Source organism: Armigeres subalbatus, chromosome 2 (genome assembly GCF_024139115.2).
Source record: "Armigeres subalbatus isolate Guangzhou_Male chromosome 2, GZ_Asu_2, whole genome shotgun sequence".
In the NCBI taxonomy this organism is placed as follows: domain Eukaryota; kingdom Metazoa; phylum Arthropoda; class Insecta; order Diptera; family Culicidae; genus Armigeres; species Armigeres subalbatus.
In genome coordinates, this window is record NC_085140.1 from 78147506 (window position 1) to 78170836 (window position 23331).

At 39.9% G+C, this 23331-nt stretch overlaps 1 protein-coding gene across 1 annotated transcript in view; it reads left to right on the forward strand.

Moving 5' to 3' along the window:
* Nucleotides 1-23331, forward strand: part of LOC134209331 (uncharacterized) — a 157254-nt gene that overhangs the window by 123645 nt on the left and 10278 nt on the right. Inside the window, 5 exon segments of the mRNA XM_062685317.1 lie at nucleotides 16282-17259; nucleotides 17261-17949; nucleotides 18462-18709; nucleotides 18770-18964; nucleotides 19021-19387. Of these exon segments, the coding sequence (XP_062541301.1) occupies nucleotides 16282-17259; nucleotides 17261-17949; nucleotides 18462-18709; nucleotides 18770-18964; nucleotides 19021-19387 (2477 nt within the window).

A 23331-nucleotide genomic window follows, 5' to 3' on the forward strand; every position in this document is an offset into this window, starting at 1 on the left:
CCCATCCAGAAAATAGCTAGTAAAGCTTGAAAGGTACGATGGCCGGGGCATGTTGCAATAATGCCGAAAAGCAAGAATGTCGCGATTAAGAATTATTCTCAAATTCATTGGTTCAAAATGATTCAGATTCAAGCGACCAGGACCAGACTACTTCCTCCATAATCAACGATTCCGTAATCAACTGTTTTACTAGTCTCCAGAGAGCCCTTTTCTGTTAATAACTGATACACGTATCAGAACGTCGACTCGGGGGCACGTTTTCTCCAATTTAGGAGATTTATGCCATCGCCTTCACTGTCTTTCACTGCTTTTATTTGACGGATTAGGAAGTAAAGAATAAAGATAGAACAGGAAATACAAATGGCAAAGAGTACAGTCCTATACAGTGTCCTACTTGTCCAACCCACTCCCGGCGCCACTGCGATTCCCGATTCCATTAAACCAGAAACTAGCATGAACAGTGCCCTAACTACCGGCAGACCGAAGATTAGTCTGGCCATTAATCAACCCACTCCAGACTTGTTTTTTTTATACGACTAGGTCAAATAATTATTCCAATCATCTAGCAATTCATGAAAATGTCTAAGAATTTGTAGGATTTTTATGGCTATAGCTTTTTTAGAAAACCTTACTTCCTACCTCTATATTGAATCAAATTAAGGTTATAGAGGCTTAAGGAATTCATAAAAAATAATTGGGTACACCATGCAAATAATTGATTTTAAATCTCCCTGCCTTTATTGCACTTGATTGTTATTTTGAATATTTGCAAGAAAGTAAGGGGCGCCCAATAAAGACTTCGCCAAGAACGCCTTGACGCTACGCAACGGCTTTCGTTATCGCTCATTTTATGTTGGTGACCATTTTTTCGCACAGCACTATAAATAAGTTGAAACGCACCATCAGAGCCAATGCCCCCCGCGTGTGGAGCTGTTTGAAAGGAGTTTTTCGTTACATATCGTAAATTTATTCAGAGAAGATAAGTGAGAGATTTTTTAATTCTCTTTTAAATTCAATTCCTGTCCCAGGATAAGAATTCAAGAAGTCAAGTTCACAGAAATAAAAAAATATACGACTGAGCTTGCAGAATTTGGTGGATCTCTTCCGAATTTCTTGTTTTACTTCTTTTCCCTATTAATTTCCGACCAGCATAAAATCATCTCAAATTATCTAAAGAAAGAAACCTCTCAATGATGAAGAATTATTTTCATGCTGCTCTTCAACCACATGAAAAGCGATTTGCTTTACAAGTTTAATTCATTTCACAACCTATCTTGTCTCGCTACAATAAATTAAATAATATATTGGCAATTTATTAGTGTTCCGTACTGACACACCAAAAGCTACTTCTACCCCAATAAGCAATTTCCCGGGGTACTGTAATTCACGCTATCTTCCGCGTCGCTTCATTGGCAAATGCATAAAACAGAACTAGAAAACGGGCAAAGAAGCGATGCTACCAGCAGCTGGAGCATCAGCTCCATACTAGCGCAAGCGGTAGCATCAGCTGTGAACAACGTGGTGGGTGTGTTTGATTTGTCTGCGCCAACAAGTTACATACGGATTGGAATGGAAAGACGGAGGATGGAATTAAATGTTTAAAGTTATTCCGCTTCCTTCTTCCACGCGCGTGCTCGGTGCCAATAAACACAAAACTTTTTACTTCCAGAAGTCCAGCTTCCAGCTACAAGTGCGCCAATGATTAATTGATCAAACTTCATTGTTTGTTGGTTTGCTGCTACACGATAGAAAGTTGTTCAGTTGTTTTTATTTTTCTTTTTTTAATCTGTTGGCCAATTCGACTGGAAATTTACGATATCCATATTCAAATCAACTGCGTGGATTCTAAATTGATTTTTATCTTGAATGTTACAACGACTGTCTGTTATCAAATTATTTCGTCCGGTTATGATGTCCAGAAAATAGAATAGGTAGAATATAATTGTTAAGCAATTTTATTACATTAGTATTTGCACATCAGATTGAACAACACTCTGTGAAACACGAAACTATTGGTTTCAATGCTCCGTAGAGACTCTTATCTGTTTTCTCTAATCGATTCGACCTAGTAAGCAATTCCTTTCCCCCCCAGGTAAGTAACAGCGGTGAGGGAAGCTACCCGGTTCTGTTCGGCTTGTCATGTTCCAGCAGACTACACGAATGCTTGGACTGTTTATAATAGTTTCAGTCGAATCCAATGGCCCTGTGTGGCAGAGGAATTAGTTGTTATGCTGGCACGCTTCTACACACTGCCTCGCCGCGCCGTACCTCTCATGCCACGCACGTGAGCACCCTGGAGTAGCAGCCGAACCGTCGTCGATGGAGCATGGGCATGACAACAGGATCAGATAAGACCACGACCGAGAACCTACTGCACTACTTTACAAGGGCTGTATTTTATGACTGTTTGTGTATTGTTTATTAGTTTGATAAATTGAATCGTTTAAAGCGATAATTGCATGCGTGTGTACGGTTCAATCGTGTTCAAGATTGTGTTCGGAGCTTCCCCTTCTGCAGACATACATAAATCACGCTACTTTGTTATGGGAAATAGATCTAACGATGTTTTGGATTTTTTAACTATTCTATTCATAAAATATTATGCTACAGAGGGAAATGATTGTCAACTTAAACTTTACGTAATATGTGGATCGTACCTTTGCCACGTGTATACCAAAGTTCCCTTGCCCCGAGCTACAGACTCTCGCAATTAACCAATCACCGATCCAGATGAGTGAGCTTCGGATCGCGGCGCCTTCGCCGTTCCGTCGTTCATGCGTATTCAAGTTGCTTTCGATTTCTTCGAATACATATTGATCTGTGCGAAGTGCAATAGTTTCGTAATAGTTTCTCTTTTTTTCCTATGTGTTTTTGCTGCTTGTGCCCCGGTTGTGAAAGTTCAGACCGAAACTGCCACCAATTTTCCATTCCGCTGTGATGCGATCGAACCGAGCACTATAGGATTTCGGGCGGTCATTAATCGAAAATGTCATGTCTTCCGAATTATTTTAAAATATTTTCTCTCCATTGTCAATACTCTAATTAAGAGAAATTCTGAATTTGAAGTCTCTAGGTGCACTAGTTCCAAAGATATAAGGTGGCAAAGTCAGAAATGGGTAAAAAAGTTAGCAAATTTTCTGAAAAAATATTTTATTTTCAACTATTTATTGAAATATTTTTTAAATGTTTTTTCTTCAATGTTAATACATCATTACAAAGGTTATTGTATAAGCTTTTAAATGGTGTGCAAAAACTAATGGTTACACTGTGAAAAAAATTGAAAAAATGCGGAAGCAATATTTTTTCCAAAAACGACGCTATTTTCAACTTTGATAGTGAAGAACTTTTTTCCTCAGGAATCCCCAGGTTCTTTTATGATACACATCAAGGACAAAGCTTCGACTAAAATGTCCTGAAAGAATTTCTTGCCAGTATTTGCAATTAACAGAGTTAAGTCACTCTGATTTTTTTCATTTGTTTTTTACCGTGTTTTGCCTCTCTCGTACTCCAAGGTTAATGCTCATTCCAAAACGAATGTTTGATAGAAGGCCCGGAGACCCCTAGTGGTATATATCAACTAACTCAGCGCGAAGAATTGAGGTGATGTCTGTATGTGTGTGCATGCGCGTCTGTATGTATGTGCGCAAAAGAACGCAATCGCCATTTAGACACTTATATGTGTCCGATTTTCTCGCAACAAGTTTCATTCGACGGAAATCTAGTCCCATCGTTTCCTATTGAAAATGGGTCAGACTGAACTATGCGCTCAAAGGGTATGGTCAAAATACATTTATTGGTAATAACTTCGACTTTATTTATAACCATTTGAGCTCATTTAATTAACTTTTCAAAGGAGTAAATGAATAAAACCCCAATGCAATGCAGCACAACGGTAACGGAAGGATTTAACAGTTCGCTCATATATTTCCTGTCAAATTTTACCGTTTCCGTCGCCATTCCGCTGAAATGCGTTTGGGGCTTGAGTGGTTTGAGTCATTCTCTAAACCTAATTTTCTGAGCTATTCATTAGCTACTGATGGAGAACTAAATATGAGATTTCATAATATGTAAATATTTATAAATCTCCTGGAATCAATAATTCTGACATGTTTATTGCAAAAGTAAAGACGAACAATATCTTAGTTAGAACGGAGCGTATGAAATTCCTGCTAGTGTTCATGAATGTCTGGCTAATGGTAGGGAAATATTTATTCACTCATCTACACTTTGAGGTTCACTGGCTGAACAACCAGCGGAAAGTCAATATAAACAGTTGAAGAAATTTAGAACTCATAATGCAAGAAAATGATCAAGAGAGGCAAATGTTGACATTTTCCTTCGTGCCTTACATGAATCAGATCCATTTTAAGCTCGATTTGGATAACGAGGAGACGTTGGAAAAAATTTTCACTTAGTTATTCTTATGCCATGCGTAATTTTGTAATATTTGAAGATTTTCAAAAGTTCTTTATCTTCTAATACTTTAGATGAATTTATCTCATCTTCCATCGTTGATGGAATTGAAGAAAATATCATTGAAGACTTAAACCTTGACACAGAAAAAGAATGATGCTGTATATAACTTGTAGAAATCATGAAAACAAATCAAAAGTAATTCAAATAGTGTTGTTATTTAAATTAAAAGAATTTTGCTTTTCGGAAGAATGGAGCATTCTTACATTCCACAATGAATGTCCACATTTGTTGAGAATATATTAATCTCATTTTTTGAATAACTTGTACACGTAAAAATGTCATGGGATTGCGATTTCTAATTTGCTAATACCCTTTTTCAAAAGTTATTTTCAATTCTGATTATTTGATTAACATTTAATGCTTTATGATCCTTCAGATCCTAGTACTTTGTCAAACAAATTGTTCTAAATACAAATTGTGAGGCATGAGAGTGAGAACAAAAAATATCACGGAATGTCATGAAATTAATGTCATTTAACATGATCGCCGCCATAATGTCCATAAATTGCTGAACTTAGTTTTGTACAGCCCCTTCCTTCTCCTTAAGAAAACGCACGAAATTTCAACTTCCCAAATAGGTTTGCTTTGTCACGTTAATCGAACCTATGAAAAAATAATTACGTAATTCATAGACGATCCCCAAAGGGGGTTGGAAATTGTATATTCATGCTATTTCGCCCATACACAGCTAAAACTAAGTGGAAAATCCCTTTAAAAGTCCAATTTTATTTTTGACCGCTCGCTTGTATGGGGATCCCCCATAGTGCCGAGATGCGAAGCGAAGCCCGATGAATGCCATTATTTAATCAGATCTTCTTTCAAAATGGTCCGCTAATCTGTGTTATTAATCTATCCCCTGCTCGTTAGTGTAAACATGCATCGTTCCTATGTTGATTTAAGAGCGACCACGCTTTATGATCATGAGAGGAATTAATCTTTCGATTCTGTCTTGTGCGGGAAATTCAGTCATTGTTTATGGGATTATGTTATATGAGTAACTGGAATGTATCTATAAAGGCAATATAGGGGAGGAGGTTCGGTTGTGGGTACCCTTTTGTATTTTGTCCATAACTTTGGTTCTAGTTGGTATTATGTCTACATTTTTATACCAATGGAAAGCTAGACGTTCAGCCTTACTGCTAGAGAAGAAATTGGTTTGATTTCTACGATTTGAAACATTTTATTGTCAATTTCGCAAATTTGAAATTTTTGGACATTTAAGTTTTGTGGTTCGGTTGTGGGTACCCTTGAAAATCCGACTAATAATAAAGAATGACAAATGAAATCCACCCAGTTTCAAAGAAAAAGAGAATTTTATTAGTTTTAATTATTATGAAACAATAAAAAACCTAGATTAATCCACCTAGCAGTGATGATGCCTTTTTCATGCATTGAAGAAGGTAACGAAAACAATCACTTAAGAAAGTTCAAAAATAGCACTTTAGGAAGTTGGATTCAACTTTTTCCATCAATTTACATACATATATGTATTGTATTCATTTAGAGTAGAGTGGGGCAAGAGTGCGCGTGGGGTAAGAGTACTTTTTCAATTTTTTGGAGTAATAACAAAAATAAACTAGCAGCACTGCATCAGTTTGACAGGTATTCTGGCCAACTATTATCATGTGTAATTGTAAACGATTTGAATAAACAACAAGGGAGATATGGAGTTAGATAACTTTTAAATCATTTTGCTAAAAATAATTGGGTTTCTGCAACTAGTATTTCATTACCATATATACGTTCAATCAGGTGAACATTATACCATTTCGATAACCTATTGTATAGAGTACTTCATGGTACAGAACACCAATCCGGTTGGTTTTCCAAGAAGTCAAAACCATTACTTGAATAATTTTTGGGACTGTGGGGTAAAAGTACGCAGGAACCGGTGGGGCAAGAGTACGCATATGAATCTTCAAGTTATGATGTCAAACCCGTATCTTCGGCCGAAATGAGACTTCTTCCAAAGCGTAAAGATCCACAACTAAGAAAAAAGAGGCAAAATTCAAAATTATCACAAGTTTTTAGGATAAGTTGAAATAATTCGGTGTTAGAAAGGACTTAGCGAACAACGCACTGAAGCGAAATAATGAAATTATATTGGAACTTGTTGTACACCTAAACATAGTACGAAAAAACAATTTCATCTAAATGATAATTTCATATAATAAAAAGGAACATTCATAAATTACGCGACGTTTAGCTGGAAGGGCTGCGAGATGTGTGACGATCCATATAATTTTTAGAGGATTCATACAAATAGTGTAAGATAGGGGAGGGTGATGAAATAGCCAAATTTCACGTTACATGATTGGTGGACTTTCTTTAAGGAAAATGCCTTGTATACGCCACACGAAACCTCATATATATTTTTACCTCTGTAGTTTTTTGTATATATATAAAAAACAATGATTTTTCGTATGAAAGGGTACATTTTTAGGACCCCCTTTAAGAGTTACGTAATCTTTAAACATTCCCTAATATATGCTCATTAAACATCAATTAAATGTTATTAACTATTATTTGTGTTAATATATACTTACAGCACATGATTGGATAAATGCGTACTCTTACCCTACCCGATGCGCACTTTTACCCCACGCACCGGTGGGGTGAGAGTACGTTTTTCACTTGTCTTGCGATAAGGGTTCTACTAAAACGAATCTCAATAATTTCAATATTTTTTCCACTGGGTACATAAAGGAAGAGTATATGAATCATCGACACTGATTTGATATACAGAAGCTTGCTTCACAAGGGCCACATGATCGATTGAAAACTAAGTGCGTACTCTTGCCCCACTCTACTCTATATACATCGCAGGCGAAAAAGATATTATTTTTTTTTAATTCGCTTTTTTCTTCTCAACGAGGGGTCCCTATGAAAATAAATGATAATTTGTCAACAACTCCGGAAGGCAATGTCTAAAAGGTCCAATTTTGAATGGCAAACAAATAGAATGAAATCTCCGTCGAATGCAACTTGTTGCGTGTAAATCGGTCAACGCTTATTTCCAAGAAGCGCGTATATAATGGTTAGATGCGCCTAAAAAACAAATAAATAATAAAACTTATTATTACAATAAATTATGACTGAATAATTCGAAGAAAATGCATAAAAACAGCATAAAAATAAATTTGTTGATAAACCTCAGTGGTAGGGGAGGAGGTTCGGTTGTGGGCAACCTTTTATGTTTGGTCCATAACTTTGGCCCTGGTTGATCTTATGTCGACATTTGCATAGCAATCGAAAGCTAAACTTATAACCTTACTACTAGCAAAGAAATTAATATTATTTTATTTAATCAGACTAAGGCCGAAGTGGCCTGTGCGGTATATAAGAGTCTTCTCCATTCGGCTCGGTCCATGGCTACACGTCGCCAACCACGCAGTCTACGGAGGGTCCGCAAGTCATCTTCCACCTGATCGATCCACCTTGCCCGCTGCGCACCTCGCCTTCTTGTGCCCGTCGGATCGTTGTCGAGAACCATTTTCACCGGGTTACTGTCCGACATTCTGGCTACGTGCCCGGCCCATCGCAGTCGTCCGATTTTCGCGGTGTGAACGATGGATGGTTCTCCCAACAGCTGATGCAATTCGTGGTTCATTCGCCTCCTCCACGTACCGTCCGCCATCTGCACCGCATTTCATCGATTTAGAAAAAAATATTGACAATTTAGAAAATTTGACATTTTTGGACATTTTTATTTCGTGGTTCGGTTGTGGGCACCCTTGAAAACTTAGCTAAAAATAAAGAAGCATGAATAAAAACCACCCAGATTTAAAGACAAGGAATAGTTTATTCATTCTAAAAGCCAGGAGACGCTAAAAAAACTCAAATCAATTCACCTAGCAGTGATGATGTCTCCCTCGGTGCATTAAGGAAGATGTTGAAAAAAATCACATAAGAAAGGTCTAAAATAGCACTTTAGGTAAATGGGTTTTAATTTTTCATTGATTTGCGTTTTATTGGTATGCATCACAGTCAAAAAAATCCTGATTAATCACCCTAGCGGCAATAGTGCCTTTCTCGTTCATTTCAAAAAATAATATTTTTTGGCCATAAATTTTGATCCCATAGTCCGATCTGACCAATTTTCAAAAGGAAACAATGGGAAAGCATTCCTCATCGAATGCAACTTGCAAGCAAATCGGTCAACGCTTTGTTCCAAAAATTGTGTGTATAATGACTAGACATGCCCAAAGAACAAACATATTAAATAATCTCATTATTTCGAATAATTATGTCAAACTAATTATAAAAACTGCCTTAAAACGTTATTAAAAATAAGTTAAGGGACAAGTAAAACTATATTCAATGATTTATCAATAAAATGAGGGTGCCCATAACCGAACCAATAAAGGTGCCCACAACCGAATTTCGCAGCCTTTTTGGAACGAGAAGAAAAAAAAATTCGCGCTAAAATTTTGATGGCAATCGACATTGGGCCTCAAAATAGATTAAATTTACTGTGTAAATACGCATTAGAACTCACTTTTTGAATTAAATCCTTTAATTTATGACACTTTGAAAAGGCCAAAAAACTTTCGTGTTGTTGTTCTTGTACGAAAAATTTATTTGTTTCTAGTTCAAGCCCATCCGGTTTGATATTGAGCACAAAACATCATGCTATTATAGCAAACAAATGACGGTTGTCAGAATGACAGCATCTCTTATCTGTCAAAAGATACATAGGGAACGATTAAAAATGTTAATGAAAAAAAGGGTGCCCACAACCGAATTTAGCAGCGTTTCAGGAAAGTGAAAACAGAAAAAAAACATGTATTCATAGTTCAAAGTTGAGGTGTCTATCTAGTCTGCATAAAACACCGTGTTTCGATAGGAAATAAATGACAGATGTCAGAATAACAGTATCTGCTTTCTGTCAAAAGATACGTAGGGGTCCCAACAACCGAACCACATCCCCTACATATTGCAATAAAAAAAATCAAAACTGAGCTGGTTAGAAGCAGAGGGTTGTTTAAGTGATATTTTGTTCAAATTTGAGTTGAATGCTTTGGTTTTAGGGGCCGTCCCGAAACCACGTGGTCATATATGGGGGGAGGGGGGGGGGGGTTGGAAAATGACCACGATAAGCCACATGGGGGGAGGGGGGGTGTTGCTCTCGAACCACGTGGTTTTTTTTACACGAAAAACTTTTGGTGAATAACAATAGCGGTGTAAAAAATACAAATCATTAAAATTTAATGATTTATTCATTATTCGCAAACCGCATCTAAGGGCCGATGCCCACATAGCATCTTTTCAACTCAGCGTTAAAAAGACGTAGGTGTGCATCGAGAAAAATCGATAACGCAGCATCGGTCGCAACGCCGAAGCATATCTGCATTATTTGACCATCTTAGCCTAATATCCTATATCCATACATAAATAAACGAAAAAACAGGTTGCGATTCAGTCTCAATTTCCACAAAAAAATTGGATAGGAAAAATGGAAAAGTATTTAAAAAAAAATCCGCCGCAGATGGTTTTTGGCATCACGCCGCCGACACTTTTTCATCAGCGGACTGCAGCTATAATTTTGAAAAATGTTCATGTTTTTACAATAATCCAAGAAAAAATCTTAAGAAGAAAAATTCAAAAGAGTTTCTTGTTGATATTCAGGAAAAATCAAGTAAAGAAATTTCCTGTAAAAACTTCGACATTACTTCATACAATCCTGATAAAGTGCTGGCACTCGGAATTTTTTTTTGAACAATTCTCTCTGAAAAATTTTGCTTGGATATTTAACTACAAATTGATAATGAAAAAAAAACAAAACATCTCCAGTGTTGATTCCGAAAAATTTTCCTTAAAACTTCGAAAAAAAATTCCATGTGAATTCTGTCTGAAAATTAAAAACAGTCCCGTGGGAAATACATATAATTTTCGGAGGAAAAACATTCTAATGAATTTATTCGACAAGTTCTTCCGAATCTTCACCAGAAATTCTTCTTCATTTACAAAAGAAGTTTTTCGAACATTTTAAGGAATGCACTTCAAAATGTTCAGTCTCCCAGTTAGCCTTGCGAGTAAAGGCGTAGGATTGCCAATCCGGAGATGGCGAGTTCGATTCTAGTTCCTGTCTAGGATGTTTTCGGGTGGGAAACATTCTCGACACCCTAGGTATAGTGTATCCATCGTACTTGCTACACAAGATATATAATCGTGCAATGGCTGGCATATAAACGCTTTCAATTTATAACTGAGGAAATGCTAATAGAATATACTAAGTTGAAAAGCAGACCAACTTCCAGTTGGAATATGAAGCCAATGCCACATGAAACATTTAGATATTTCCGTTGATTTTTTTTTTCAATTTTGGAATTTTGAAATGAAAATTTTTTGGAATACATTTTTACGCTCTTCGTGAGTTCTATCACATTTTTTTTTAAATTTTCCGAGTATTTTTTTATTCGAGGCATTATTTAGAATTTCCACGGAAGAGTCTATGGATTATCTTCAAATTTTTTTTTGGATTTTCAAAGATTAAATTTTTAGAATTCTCAAGGTTCATGTTTTTTGAATGTGAACCAGAAATCATTTCAAAATTTCATCGGGAATTCATTCTTCTTCGGGATGTCATTTTGATTTCTTTGTAGGTTCAGCTAAACATTGCTTTAAATCTTTACCATGCAAAGATGCACAAGAAATGATTTGAAAGGTTTAAGGAATTTTCACATCATTTTGATTTCAATTTTGATTTAATTTTTTAAGGAATTCCTACTGGAAATGCTTCAAAAGTACAACCTTTACAAGTACTACAAAAGTACAATTTTTTCGTCATTTCCACTTGTAAAAACATCGGAATTTTCTCGGGAAATTCATTATTGGTGATTCAGGTGAACTTTTTTCGATTTTCTACTGGAAAATTTCTTTTGGAAATTAAAAAAAAAACTGCTGAAAATTTCTAAGAATTTCTTTTGGAAAACGAAAAAAAATCCATTGGAAATTTCCTTTGAAGATTCATTAAAGTTGCCCAGGATTTAAAAAAAAATCTTTAGAGATTCTGTAAAAAAGTAAGCATTTTTTAAGCTTAAGATTTTTTTTCTATTTTATACTGGAAATTCTTCGGAATTTGATGTTTATTGGAATTTTCATCGTAAATATGCATTTCGGATCCTTCTACGGATTTTTTTTCTGTATTTAAGAGACTTTCAGCCCGAGGCTGGCTCGTCTCTGATTTACAAAATGCTACAAATTCGATACATTATTTTTTTGTTCCAGTTGGAATATGGAGCCATAGAAGAAGAAGAAGAATTTTTAAGAATTTCTTTTGGAAAACGAAAAAAAAATTCCATTGGAAATTCAGAAGGATTTCCTTTGAAGATTCATTAAAGTTGCCCATGGTTTTGAAAATAGTAGTTTGTGCAACTAGTTGCAAAAAGATGATTTTTTCAGCACGAGTTGTACGTTTATCCAACGAGGCTTGCCGAGTTGGATAAATACTACGAGTGCTGAAAAAATCGAGTTTTGCAACGAGTTGCACACGCTATTTTTTGCAATGACGAAAAATGGGCTTTAATGTGATAAATCTATACCAAAATTGTACAATCGAATTTACTCCACATGATCATTCATGCCAATAAATTATGTTGCGGCAGAGAACAATAAGATTCCATCTTATGAAAGCAAATTGCATAGCTTGAAAAGCTATGAAACGATGGATGCAATTGCCTTTGGAAAATTGTGATGTCCAACAAACCATTTCATTTATTACGAGACGCTTAGAGTACACTATTTAAACACTCACCCAAACTAATTTAGCTAAATGTAGTCATGTTACTACTGTCCCAATGTAGGTTTTTCATTATAGCACCCAAATGAGTGCTATAATGAATATTATGCAACCCATTTGAGTTGCATAATGGTCATTAAAGCACCCATTCTGTTGGTATGGAAAAGTAGGCCGTTTTATCACTAAAATGACAACTGTAAACCAGGTATTATGATCAGGAATTGCAAAAAAATCTTTAGAGATTCTGTAAAAAAAGTAAGCTGTTTTTTTTCTAATTTATACTGGGAATTCTTCGAAATTTGATGTTTATTGGAATTTTCATCGTAAATATGCATTTCGGATCCTTCTACGGATTCTTCTAGTTCTTCAAAATTTCTACCGAACATTTTTCGGAACTCTTCCACAGAATTTCGGAAAAAAATGTCGTTGAAATTCTAAAGATTTTCCGGGAGACTCTAAAGATTTTCTTATGAATATTTCGAAGGGTTTCCCTTGCAACTCCAGAATAATTATTCTTGAAAATTAAGAAGATCTTGGAATTTAAAATCAATCCAAGCAATAAATGTAGGCAATAATTCAGGCTCAAGAAGCCTAGTTTTTATGATATTGAATAATTATCATAATTGATCGAAAATTAATAATGCACCTAAATGTTCTGATTGCACAAAAAATTCTAGTAGTGCGCATGAAAAAGGTTATGACATAGAGAAGCTTGCATTTAAAAAATCAATATGGAATTCTAAATAAAATGCTTTTAAAATTCAAAAATATAACCACGTGGTTTCTGGATGGCCCCTTAGAGCTTTGCGACAATCTATTGAAAAAGTGAGTACGTTGTGTGGAATCTCCAGTAGCCTTGCGAGCGAAAGTGTAGGATTGCCAATGCGGAGATAGCGAGTTCGATTATCGGTCCGGTCAAGGATGTTTTTGGGTTGGAAACTTTCTCGACATCCTGGGCATAGTCTATTACTGTGTCCATTGTACTCGAAACACGAGATACATACTCATGCACACGCAAAAAAAAGCGTTCCCGAATTCGTAAACCAGCAAAAATACACCTTGATTTAATTCATGGATTCGGGAACACCAGTCACGTTTTCCAGAACGTTCCAGAAATCGTGATTGTGTTCTCGAATCCGTGGCTGTTGTTCACGAAAAAATACACCGTGAACTTGTTAGCTCACGAATTCATGAACGCTTTTTTTGCGTGCAATGGTGGGCATAGAAAAGCTTTCAATTAATTACTGTGGAAATCCGAATAGAATACTAAGTTGAAAAGCAGGCCAAGTTCAAGTTGAAATGTAGAGCCATTGAAGAAGAAGAAGGAGACGTTGTTTGTAGAAAAATATAAAAATTCACGGAAAATTAGTAATTTTTTGATCTTCCATACGATTTTTATGAAACGAAAAACCTGAACACTTTACACCCATTTTACTCAAAACTCATAACCACATTACTCTAAAGGGTTTGATGTGGACAATTTATGTTTTTAAATAAATAATTAAATTAGTTTATATTTTTATTCTAATTATTTAATTTAAATAACTGCACATTTTTTTTTGTTATTCATCTCTTGACATCTCTTGATCTCTTATGTTTTTCAAGAAAGTTAGAGAGGTCTATAATGTTCAATATCCCAAGGAAAAAGAAACATTTTTATTTATTTATTTTCAAACTAAGGCCGGAGTGGCCCGTGCAGTGCAAAAGTCTTCTCCATTCAGTTCGGTCCAAAACTGCACGTCACCAACCACGCAGTCTGCGGAAAGTCCGCAAATCGTCTAACACCTGATTGATCCACCTTGCTCGCTGTGCACCTCGCCTGCTTGTTCCCGTAAAATCGTTGTCGAGAACTATTTTTACCGGATTACTTCTGGCTTTAGCGATATGAACGATGGATGGTTCCTCCCATCATAGATAGTACGCAGCACTTTCCTTTCGAAAACTCCAAGTGCACGTTTTGGTCCTCCACGAGTATCGCCCTGGTCTCGTGTCCGTAGAGAACTACCGGTTTAATTGGCGTTTTGTAGATAGACAGTTTGATACGGCGGCAAACTCTGTTCTTACGGAGTCCAAAGTACGTACGATTTCTGCCACGATGCGTCTCTGCCTCGGAGTCCTGAGCGTTCTGGAATAAAAAAAATGCCTCAGGGTCCTCCTCACTCCGCTGGCAGAGTCGGTTTTTGTTCTCAAACTTGCATGCCCTGCCGTCACATGGAGCGGTCTACTTGTTCTTTATCTTACGATTCTTGCTTGTATTTCCACCGAACTTGAAACTCAACTCGAAGGCATTCGACGAACTGAAAGTGCTGTTGGCAGGGATGGGAAAAAACTCACCCGCGATCTTACTTGTGAATTATCAAGTGATAAAAACTCGCCAGCAATTAAGAATCGTTTGAAAATCGTATCTTGATTTGAAGCATTTACCGTTACATTTTGAACTCTTTTTCCTTACTACCATGAAACCATAACGCCAAATAGAAGATATAACGGGACTGTTGACAATTAGCTGATATTAGTAAAGAATAATGTTTGAATGAAAATTCTGTGTTTATTATCGTTTGAGTACAAAATTTGAGAAGTTGTCGCCGGCGACAACTCGCCTACTGTTTTCACGTGAAAAGTTTTCACATGAAAATTGCAATCATTATCATCTGATAATGATTCAGCACAACACAACTTGTTGATATTATGCGTCTTTCCGTTGTTTCATCTGTTTCGGTTCCTTCAGTTTCCCCGGACGTTTAGGATCCCAAGGTCAGATTCCACCACGTGCAGCGTGTTCGTGGCCTTTTATAAAGTCGCCGACCTCTATCTGGTTCTCTGTTGAATATTGTTTTCGTTACTCGTACTTCCGACATCCGCACTAAGTGACCAGTCAACTGAAGTCTGCCGTATTTAATACGATTCCAAATATTATCTTCTATGTATATTTTTTACAGCTTATTTTCGCTCGAAAACCCCGAAAACTCTCCGTGTTTCCCTTTTTTCTGCGGTGGATTCGTTTCTCTTCTGCCCTTGCTACACTGTACCGCTCTCTGTTGGAACGGGTACGAGCTACTAGCATTCGACACCTAGCATCATTTTTCTCGTCCGTCACTCGCTGGTACTCTTCATCAAACCAATAATTTCGTTGGCGTCGCTGTGCAGTGCCTAACACTTTCTGTTGTAACAGACAGCTTCGCTCATCCAGCTTCTGGTGGTACTGTGCAGCAACTCCTTCAATTGACAAGCGTTGTTGTTTCGATGTGACGCTGGAGAGTCGCGCCCAAATTTTTGCAACTACAAGGTAGTGATCCGAGTCGATGTTCGGACCTCTGAAGGACCTTACATCTATAACATCCGAGAAATGTCGACCGTCGACCAGCACGTGGTCTATCTGTGAACAAGTGTCTCCCCTCGGATGTTGCCAGGTGTGTTTACGGATATTCTTACGTGCGAAGAAGGTACTGCTGATTGCCATCCCTCTAGCAGCAGCAAAGGTTACAAGTCGCAGACCATTATCGTTGGTAGCGGAATGAAGACTTTCCGTACCAATGACAGGGCGAAAGAAACTTTCTCTTCCGATCTGCGCATTTGCATCCCCGATGACAATCTTTACATCGTATGTTAGGAACCCTCCGTAGGCTTTCAAGGCTCTCATAAAACTCATCCTCCACGTCATCAGGCTTATCGTTCGTTGGGGTATATATGCTGATCAGGCTATAGTTGAAGATTCTGTCCTTCGTGTCGTTTACCAACTAAGTTACCAATTTGAGTGAATGAGTTAATTCCACCACAATAAAGTGGTGGAATTAAATGGGATAGTACAAACTTGTCCTTTGTCAAGTGATGACATTCCACAAAAAGCTCAAAATATTTTGCCTTTATAAAAATCAGATTGATCCACCTAGGGGAAGTGATACCTCTCCCATGCATAATAAAAAAAATATTAGAGAAGCAATAAGTAAATTCAAACGACAACAGACTACCTGTTCCATCGTTTCTTTTTTCATATATGATGTAAATTAACCTAAAATATAATCTCTAAAATTATTAAAAGTTACATTCGTTTTCTTCTTTCGCAGGACTCAAAAAATTCCTCTCACAATACCCTGCCCTATTCGAAATCAACGGTGATTTCGTGCACATCAACAGTTACACATCGAGCAGCGTAGACGACTCGTCGATCACGGGCAAACGAGACTACATCCAGGAGGCGAAAGACTACTTCAAACACAAACTGCTCCAATACGGCAAGGGCACCGAAGTGCCGATCCGTAGTCTCCTGGGTCACCGTAGTCAAGCATCTCCCCAGGTAAGGCACATCTCCGGACAGCACATCCGAGAGTTCACCGAATTCCTACTCAAACACCCGGATACCTTCCACGTGGTAGACGGGGAAAATGTCGTCCTGGTTGGGTGCGAAAACGAAGAGGACGTCCCCGCCTCGGAGCGGTTGCATTTGCCAAACTCATCCATCGACACACAGGGGACCCAACAGCTGCTGGACTATTTTGCCCAGGTTATAGAAGTGAAAGGTCCCATTATCGTCGATCAGCTCTTCCACATGGTCACATCCAACTTCCCACAAGAGCAATGGTTTCACATGTTTAAAAACCCAGGTGATCTAAAAACGTTTCTGAAGCTCTTCTCGGACTGCTTCCACATCCAATCCAATCTAGTCACACTCCTGCAAAAGCCAAAACTGTCCGATTCACACATTCGGCAGGCGCAGGACAAGCTCAACCTATCCAACAGCTCCTTTAACACCACACCAAGTATCGGCAGCGCTGGAAGCGCCGTGGGTAGTGCAAATGGCAGCAACAACACCAGTCGAACGGCCTCACCCAAAAACATGATCGGTGATTTTAAACTTAACGAACCGGTTTCGGTCGGGATCGTTCCCAACAATCCGGCCACCACACTAAGCAGTAGTAAAAGCGAACCCACCAGCGGGTTCGACAGCTTATTAATCAATAATGATTTTAAAATGGAGAACCTTTGTCCTAAAACTGCCCCTCCACGTCGAACTCCGCCTACTCAAAATCCCAGCAGAACTCAACAGTTCAACAGCAAACCACACAAACCGCCAGGCTAGATCCGAATCACACGATAGCCAACGAAAAGCGAACCTCATCAACAACAACAACAATCCGGCTGTGAATCCGAAAAATCAAACCCTCAAACAACGTATCAACAGTTTGGTGATCAAAACGCTCGCCGAAAACCTAGAAAAAGATAAGCAATCAATGTCTGCCATACATCAAACACATCACAGCGTGGGTGTCGGTCCCGGTGGGGGTGGTCCCCAACCGAACAACAACCCAGCGCCACATCCCGTCTCACCGACGCCGACCAGTCCGGTTCACTCGAATAACTACTTCATCGGTGACACGTGGAAGATCAAAGTGCTGCAGAACACTCGGGTCATCTCCACCGTCAAGGAGTCCCTCTTCGTCAACAATGCCATCCTGAAAGCGTCAACGTACGAGGACCAGGCGGTGGTATCGTTCGACTGCGAGGGCATCAACTTGGGCGTCCGAGGGCAGATCACCATGATCCAGCTGGGTACGACCCGGGGCGAAGCGTTCATCTTCGATGTGGCGTCCTGCCCGGACATGGTGCCGCTCGGCGGCATAAAGGAGGTGCTCGAATCGGAGAAGGTGATTAAGGTGATACACGACTGTCGGAACGACTCGGTGAATCTGTACAATCAGTTCCAGATATTGCTGAAGAACGTGTTCGATACGCAGGTGAGTTGTTTTTACCACAAAAGTTTGATAATCATACCCATAATTTTGTCGTTCTGAAAAATACCACCATTCACTAACGTATTGCAATACATGCAGCGTACGACTCGGAAGCAATATATCTGTTATACATGTCTTCGTATTCCATCCTCTTAGTTGTTGACTTTTTCTACTAGAATACTAATATATCATCATTTGAAATGTTCAACGCTAACCCAAGTCCCAAACGGTATTTTCTAGTCGGTCACTTCTGTGATTTTGTTTTGAGTGATTCTAGTGATATTTTTTCTGAATACACTTTTGCGTCGGCTGCATTCACATTAACTCCTTTAATTGCACTCATTGGATAAACTCATTGGAGTTACTTTTGAAGTCTATCAATTTATTCTTAATTAATGTTGTTAGCAAGTAACGTGGTTGTACCATACGCATACCATACCATATACCATACGCAAACTAAAGAATTATTCTTGAGGCATTCCAACAATCCTAAATAAAATCCCCCATACCCTCAGTCGGCCCACGCAGTGCTCCAGTTCCAAGACCAGGGAAAACAGGTCTACAAGGTGAAAAACGTCTCGCTGAACACCCTGTGCGAAATGTACAACGCCACAGTCAACCCGATGAAGGACCAGCTAAAGAATGTCTACCGAAGGGACCAGAAGTATTGGGCCCGAAGGCCGCTTACCCGCGACATGCTTCTGTACGCCGCCGGAGATGTGCTGATACTGATCAACGAACAGCTGTACCTCAATATGGCCACGTGAGTGTTCTTCTGGTTCGTTGTGTTAAATGTCCAGACTGATTCTAAATTTCACCGTAGATCAATCAAGACAGAATTCCGCGAACTGCTCGCGGAGTTGTGCACTGAGCAGATTTTGATGCTAATCCGCCCAGTGGACGTCAAGATGCGTAAGAAGCAACGCAAGGTTCGCTCAGAGATTCAGGATCTCAAAGTGAAGCTGAAAGGTGCCAGCAAAAATGTGGTGCTAAGCAATCGTGAGATCCGATTGCTGAGGTAATTTATCGCCAACAGTCCTACAATAGGTTTAGTTCTAACGCAAGGTTTTTTAGGTACATGGACCTGACCGAAGATGAGAAGGAAAAACTGCGGGTATCGTACAAGGTGGCCAAGAAGCTGGACAAGCTGGAGAACTTTGATCGGGATCGTGGCGACGCGAGCGATTCCGACGACGATTGTGATGTCATCGAGCAGGACTACCAGAGCCTGGAGAGCATGCCGTCGGATAACTCGTTACCGGGCACGGGCAACAACGGCGGCCCAGGCACGTTTTCACCCAAGAGTTCCGAACCGCCGAGCCTGACCGAGTCGATGCAGCTGATGGACGAAATCCTGTCCAACACCACCATGGATCGGATGGCCAAGATCGATAAGCTGGAGGCGATCTTGTCGGCGGCGACCCTTCTACCAAGCGATCAGGTGAGTGTCGTCAGAGTGTTGCTTAGCTTTTGTTTATTCGATTAGATGGAGGCTGGTTCGGATGGGCTGATGGTTTGAATTTGCACCAAGATGATGTTCCTTACCGGGTGAAGTTGCCCTCACCCTATACATTCACCAAGCGCTTTTAAGTAACTGCACAGAACATACACACGGGAATTTAGAAAATTGTAAATAGTACGTGGCATGGTGATGGGGCTTTTATTTTGTTTTAGAAAATCAGTTATTAAACTCTAGTCAGAAGATATATTATTTAACCCTTTACTCCCCACCACTTTCTTCAAAGATTTCAATAGGAAGGAATCACCCTTGAGAAAATGCTAAAAAAGATATTTGGCATAGATAAAATTAGGCCGTTACAAATATTTAATTAACTTTTTGTCCTACTGGTCACCGAAAGGTCAAGGGTGGGATAATAAAAAATAAATATTAAAATGAAAAAAAATAAAAAAAAACTCCTCGGATTTGTTAAAGAATGTTTTGAAAATCTTCAAAATTATCCGAAATTTATTTTGTTGCCCCCTCAAAATATTATTTTTTGGCAAAAAAAATCCGAGGGGGGGAGGAGACAAAATAGATTTTAAATATTTGTATCGGCCTTAGTTGAAAACGGTAAAAAAGTTATTTGATTGTAAATCAATAGTTACTTTATTGTATTAATGAAGTCACTATTTATACACAAAAATGATTATATTAGCAGTCTAATGAAATCATAAAGTTGTGCCAAATATTGCTTTTTATAGCTCAAACAATTCGATGAAAGTTGGATGGTGCAAAATTTTATGGAGCTCTTCAGGTTAACGCAAAACCAAGCTCAATTGCTGCTTCAGTGATAGAAAAAAAACCTTTTCTCCCACTTAAATCACTTAGAAAATCCTGCCCAAGCATTCTAAAACATTTTCTAATTATACTATCAGAAGTTCGTCTAAAATTGCTCCAAAGCATTATTATTTACACAGTAAATCGCTCTAGATCTCACATTCCTTTCATTATTATTATTATTTAATCACACTAAGGCCGAAGTGGCCTGTGCGGTATATAAGAGTCTTCTCCATTCGGCTCGGTCCATGGCTACACGTCGCCAACCACGCAGTCTACGGAGGGTCCGCAAGTCATCTTCCACCTGATCGATCCACCTTGCCCGCTGCGCACCTCGCCTTCTTGTGCCCGTCAGATCGTTGTCGAGAACCATTTTCACCGGGTTACTGTCCGACATTCTGGCTACGTGCCCGGCCCATCGCAGTCGTCCGATTTTCGCGGTGTGAACGATGGATGGTTCTCCCAACAGCTGATGCAATTCGTGGTTCATTCGCCTCCTCCACGTACCGTCCGCCATCTGCACCCCACCATAGAAGGTACGCAGCACTTTCCTTTCGAAAACTCCAAGTGCGCGTTGGTCCTCCACGAGCATCGTCCAGGTCTCGTGTCCGTAGAGGACTACCCGTCTAATTAGCGTTTTGTAGATTGTCAGTTTGGTACGGCGGCGAACTCTATTCGATCGGAGCGTCTTGCGGAGTCCAAAGTACGTACGATTTCCAGCCACTATGCGTCTCCGAATTTCTCTGCTGGTGTCATTTTCGGCAGTCACCAGTGGGCCCAAGTACACAAATTCTTCTACCACCTCGATTTCGTCACCACCGATGCAAACTCGCGGTGGGTGGCTCACATTGTCTTCTCTTGAACCTCTTCCTATCATGTACTTCGTCTTCGACGTGTTGATGACTAGTCCGACCCGCTTAGCTTCCCTCTTCAGTCTGATGTAGGCTTCCTCCATCTTCTCAAAGTTACGTGCCATAATATCTATGTCGTCGGCGAAACCAAATAGCTGGACGGACTTATTGAAAATTGTACCACTCGTGTTAATCCCTGCTCTTCGTATTACCCTTCCAAAGCGATGTTGAATAGCAAATACGAAAGACCATCACCTTGCCGTAACCCTCTGCGGGTTTCGAAGGGACTCGAGAATGCCCCTGAAACTCGAACTACGCACATCACCCGATCCATTGTCGCTTTGATCAACCGTGTCAGTTTATCCGGAAAACCGTGTTCGTGCATTAGCTGCCATAGCTGGTCCCGATCGATTGTATCATATGTGGCTTTGAAGTCGATGAATAGATGATGTGTGGGCACGTTGTATTCGCGGCATTTCTGCAGTACTTGGCGAATGGCGAACACCTGATCCGTGGTGGAGCGTTCGCCCATAAAACCCGCCTGGTACTGCCCCACGAACTCCCTTGCAGTTGGTGCTAGTCGACGGCATAAAATTTGGGAGAGTACCTTGTAGGCGGCGTTCAGCAATGTGATTGCGCGGTAGTTGCTACAATCCAGCTTATCGCCCTTTTGTAGATGGGACACACGACACCTTCCATCCACTCCTGCGGCAAAACTTCCTCCTCCCAAATCTTGGTAATGACCCAGTGCAGCGCTCTAGCCAGTGCCTCACCACCGTGTTTAAATAGCTCTCCTGGTAGTTGGTCAACCCCAGGGGCTTTGTTGTTCTTCAGCCGGCCAATCTCCTCCTGGATTTCCTGGAGATCCGGAGCCGGTAGAATTATGTCCTGCGCGCGTTCTCCCAGGTCCATCACCATACCGCCATCTTCGTCTGCCACATCGCCATTCAGGTGTTCTTCGTAGTGCTGCCGCCACCTTTGGATCACCTCACGCTCGTTCGTAAGAAGGTTCCCGTTTATGTCCTTACACATATCAGGCTGTGGCACGTGGCCCTTACGTGAACGGTTTAACTTCTCATAGAACTTTCGTGTGTTATTAGCGCGGTACAGTTGCTCCGTTTCTTCACGGTCTCGATCTTCCTGCTGGCGCTTTTTCCTCCGGAAAATCGAGTTTTGTCTGTTCCGCGCCTGTTTATATCGTGCCTCGTTCGCCCTCGTGCGGTGTTGCAGCAATCTCGCCCATGCTGCATTCTTCTCTTCCACTAACTGCTCACATTCGCCGTCATACCAGTCGTTTCTTCTGGTCCGGGGCACCGTGCCAAGTGCAGCGGTTGCGGTGCTACCAATGGCGGATCGAATATCTCTCCAGCCATCTTCAAGAGACGCTGCGCCTAGCTGCTCTTCCGTTGGAAGTGCCACTTCCAGCTGCTGCGCGTATTCTTGGGCTAGTCTACCATCTTGTAGCCGCCCAATGTTAAGCCGCGGCGTCCGACTTCGACGCGTGTTGTACACCGTCGAGAGTTTTGAGCGCAGGCATACTGCAACGAGGTAGTGGTCGGATTCAATATTCGCACTGCGGTAAGTGCGGACGTTCGTGATGTCGGAGAAGAATTTACCGTCGATTAGAACGTGGTCGATTTGGTTTTCCGTTTCTTGGTTAGGTGATCTCCATGTGGCCTTGTGGATATTTTTGCGGGGAAAGAAGGTGCTTCGGACTACCATTCCGCGGGAGGCTGCGAAGTTTATGCATCGTTGGCCGTTGTCATTCGATACGGTGTGCAGACTATCCGGTCCGATGACCGGTCTATACATTTCCTCCCTTCCTACCTGTGCGTTCATGACACCGATGACGATTTTCCGAGAATCGATGACGATTCTTTCTCGTCGTCGGGTCTCCCTTCGTGTGGGCAGTGCACGTTGATGATGCTATAGTTGAAGAAACGGCCTTTAATCCTCAGCTTGCACATCCTTGCGTTGATTGGCTGCCACCCAATCACGCGTTGGCGCATCTTACCCAGCACTATGAAGCCGGTTCCCAGCTCGCTCGAATTCCTTTCATACTATGACTTTATTTATCTAAAGAAAATCAGAAGGCTCTTAAATGAATTGCTTCAATGGCATCTTTGGGTTGTTTTATGAATTCATTAATTTCATTCTAAAAAAGCCTAAAGAATTTTTACGAAAGTACTTCAAATTCAAATATGTTTTAGTTCCTTCAGAAACAAGAAATTTAAAACTACATATTTCTGGGGAAAA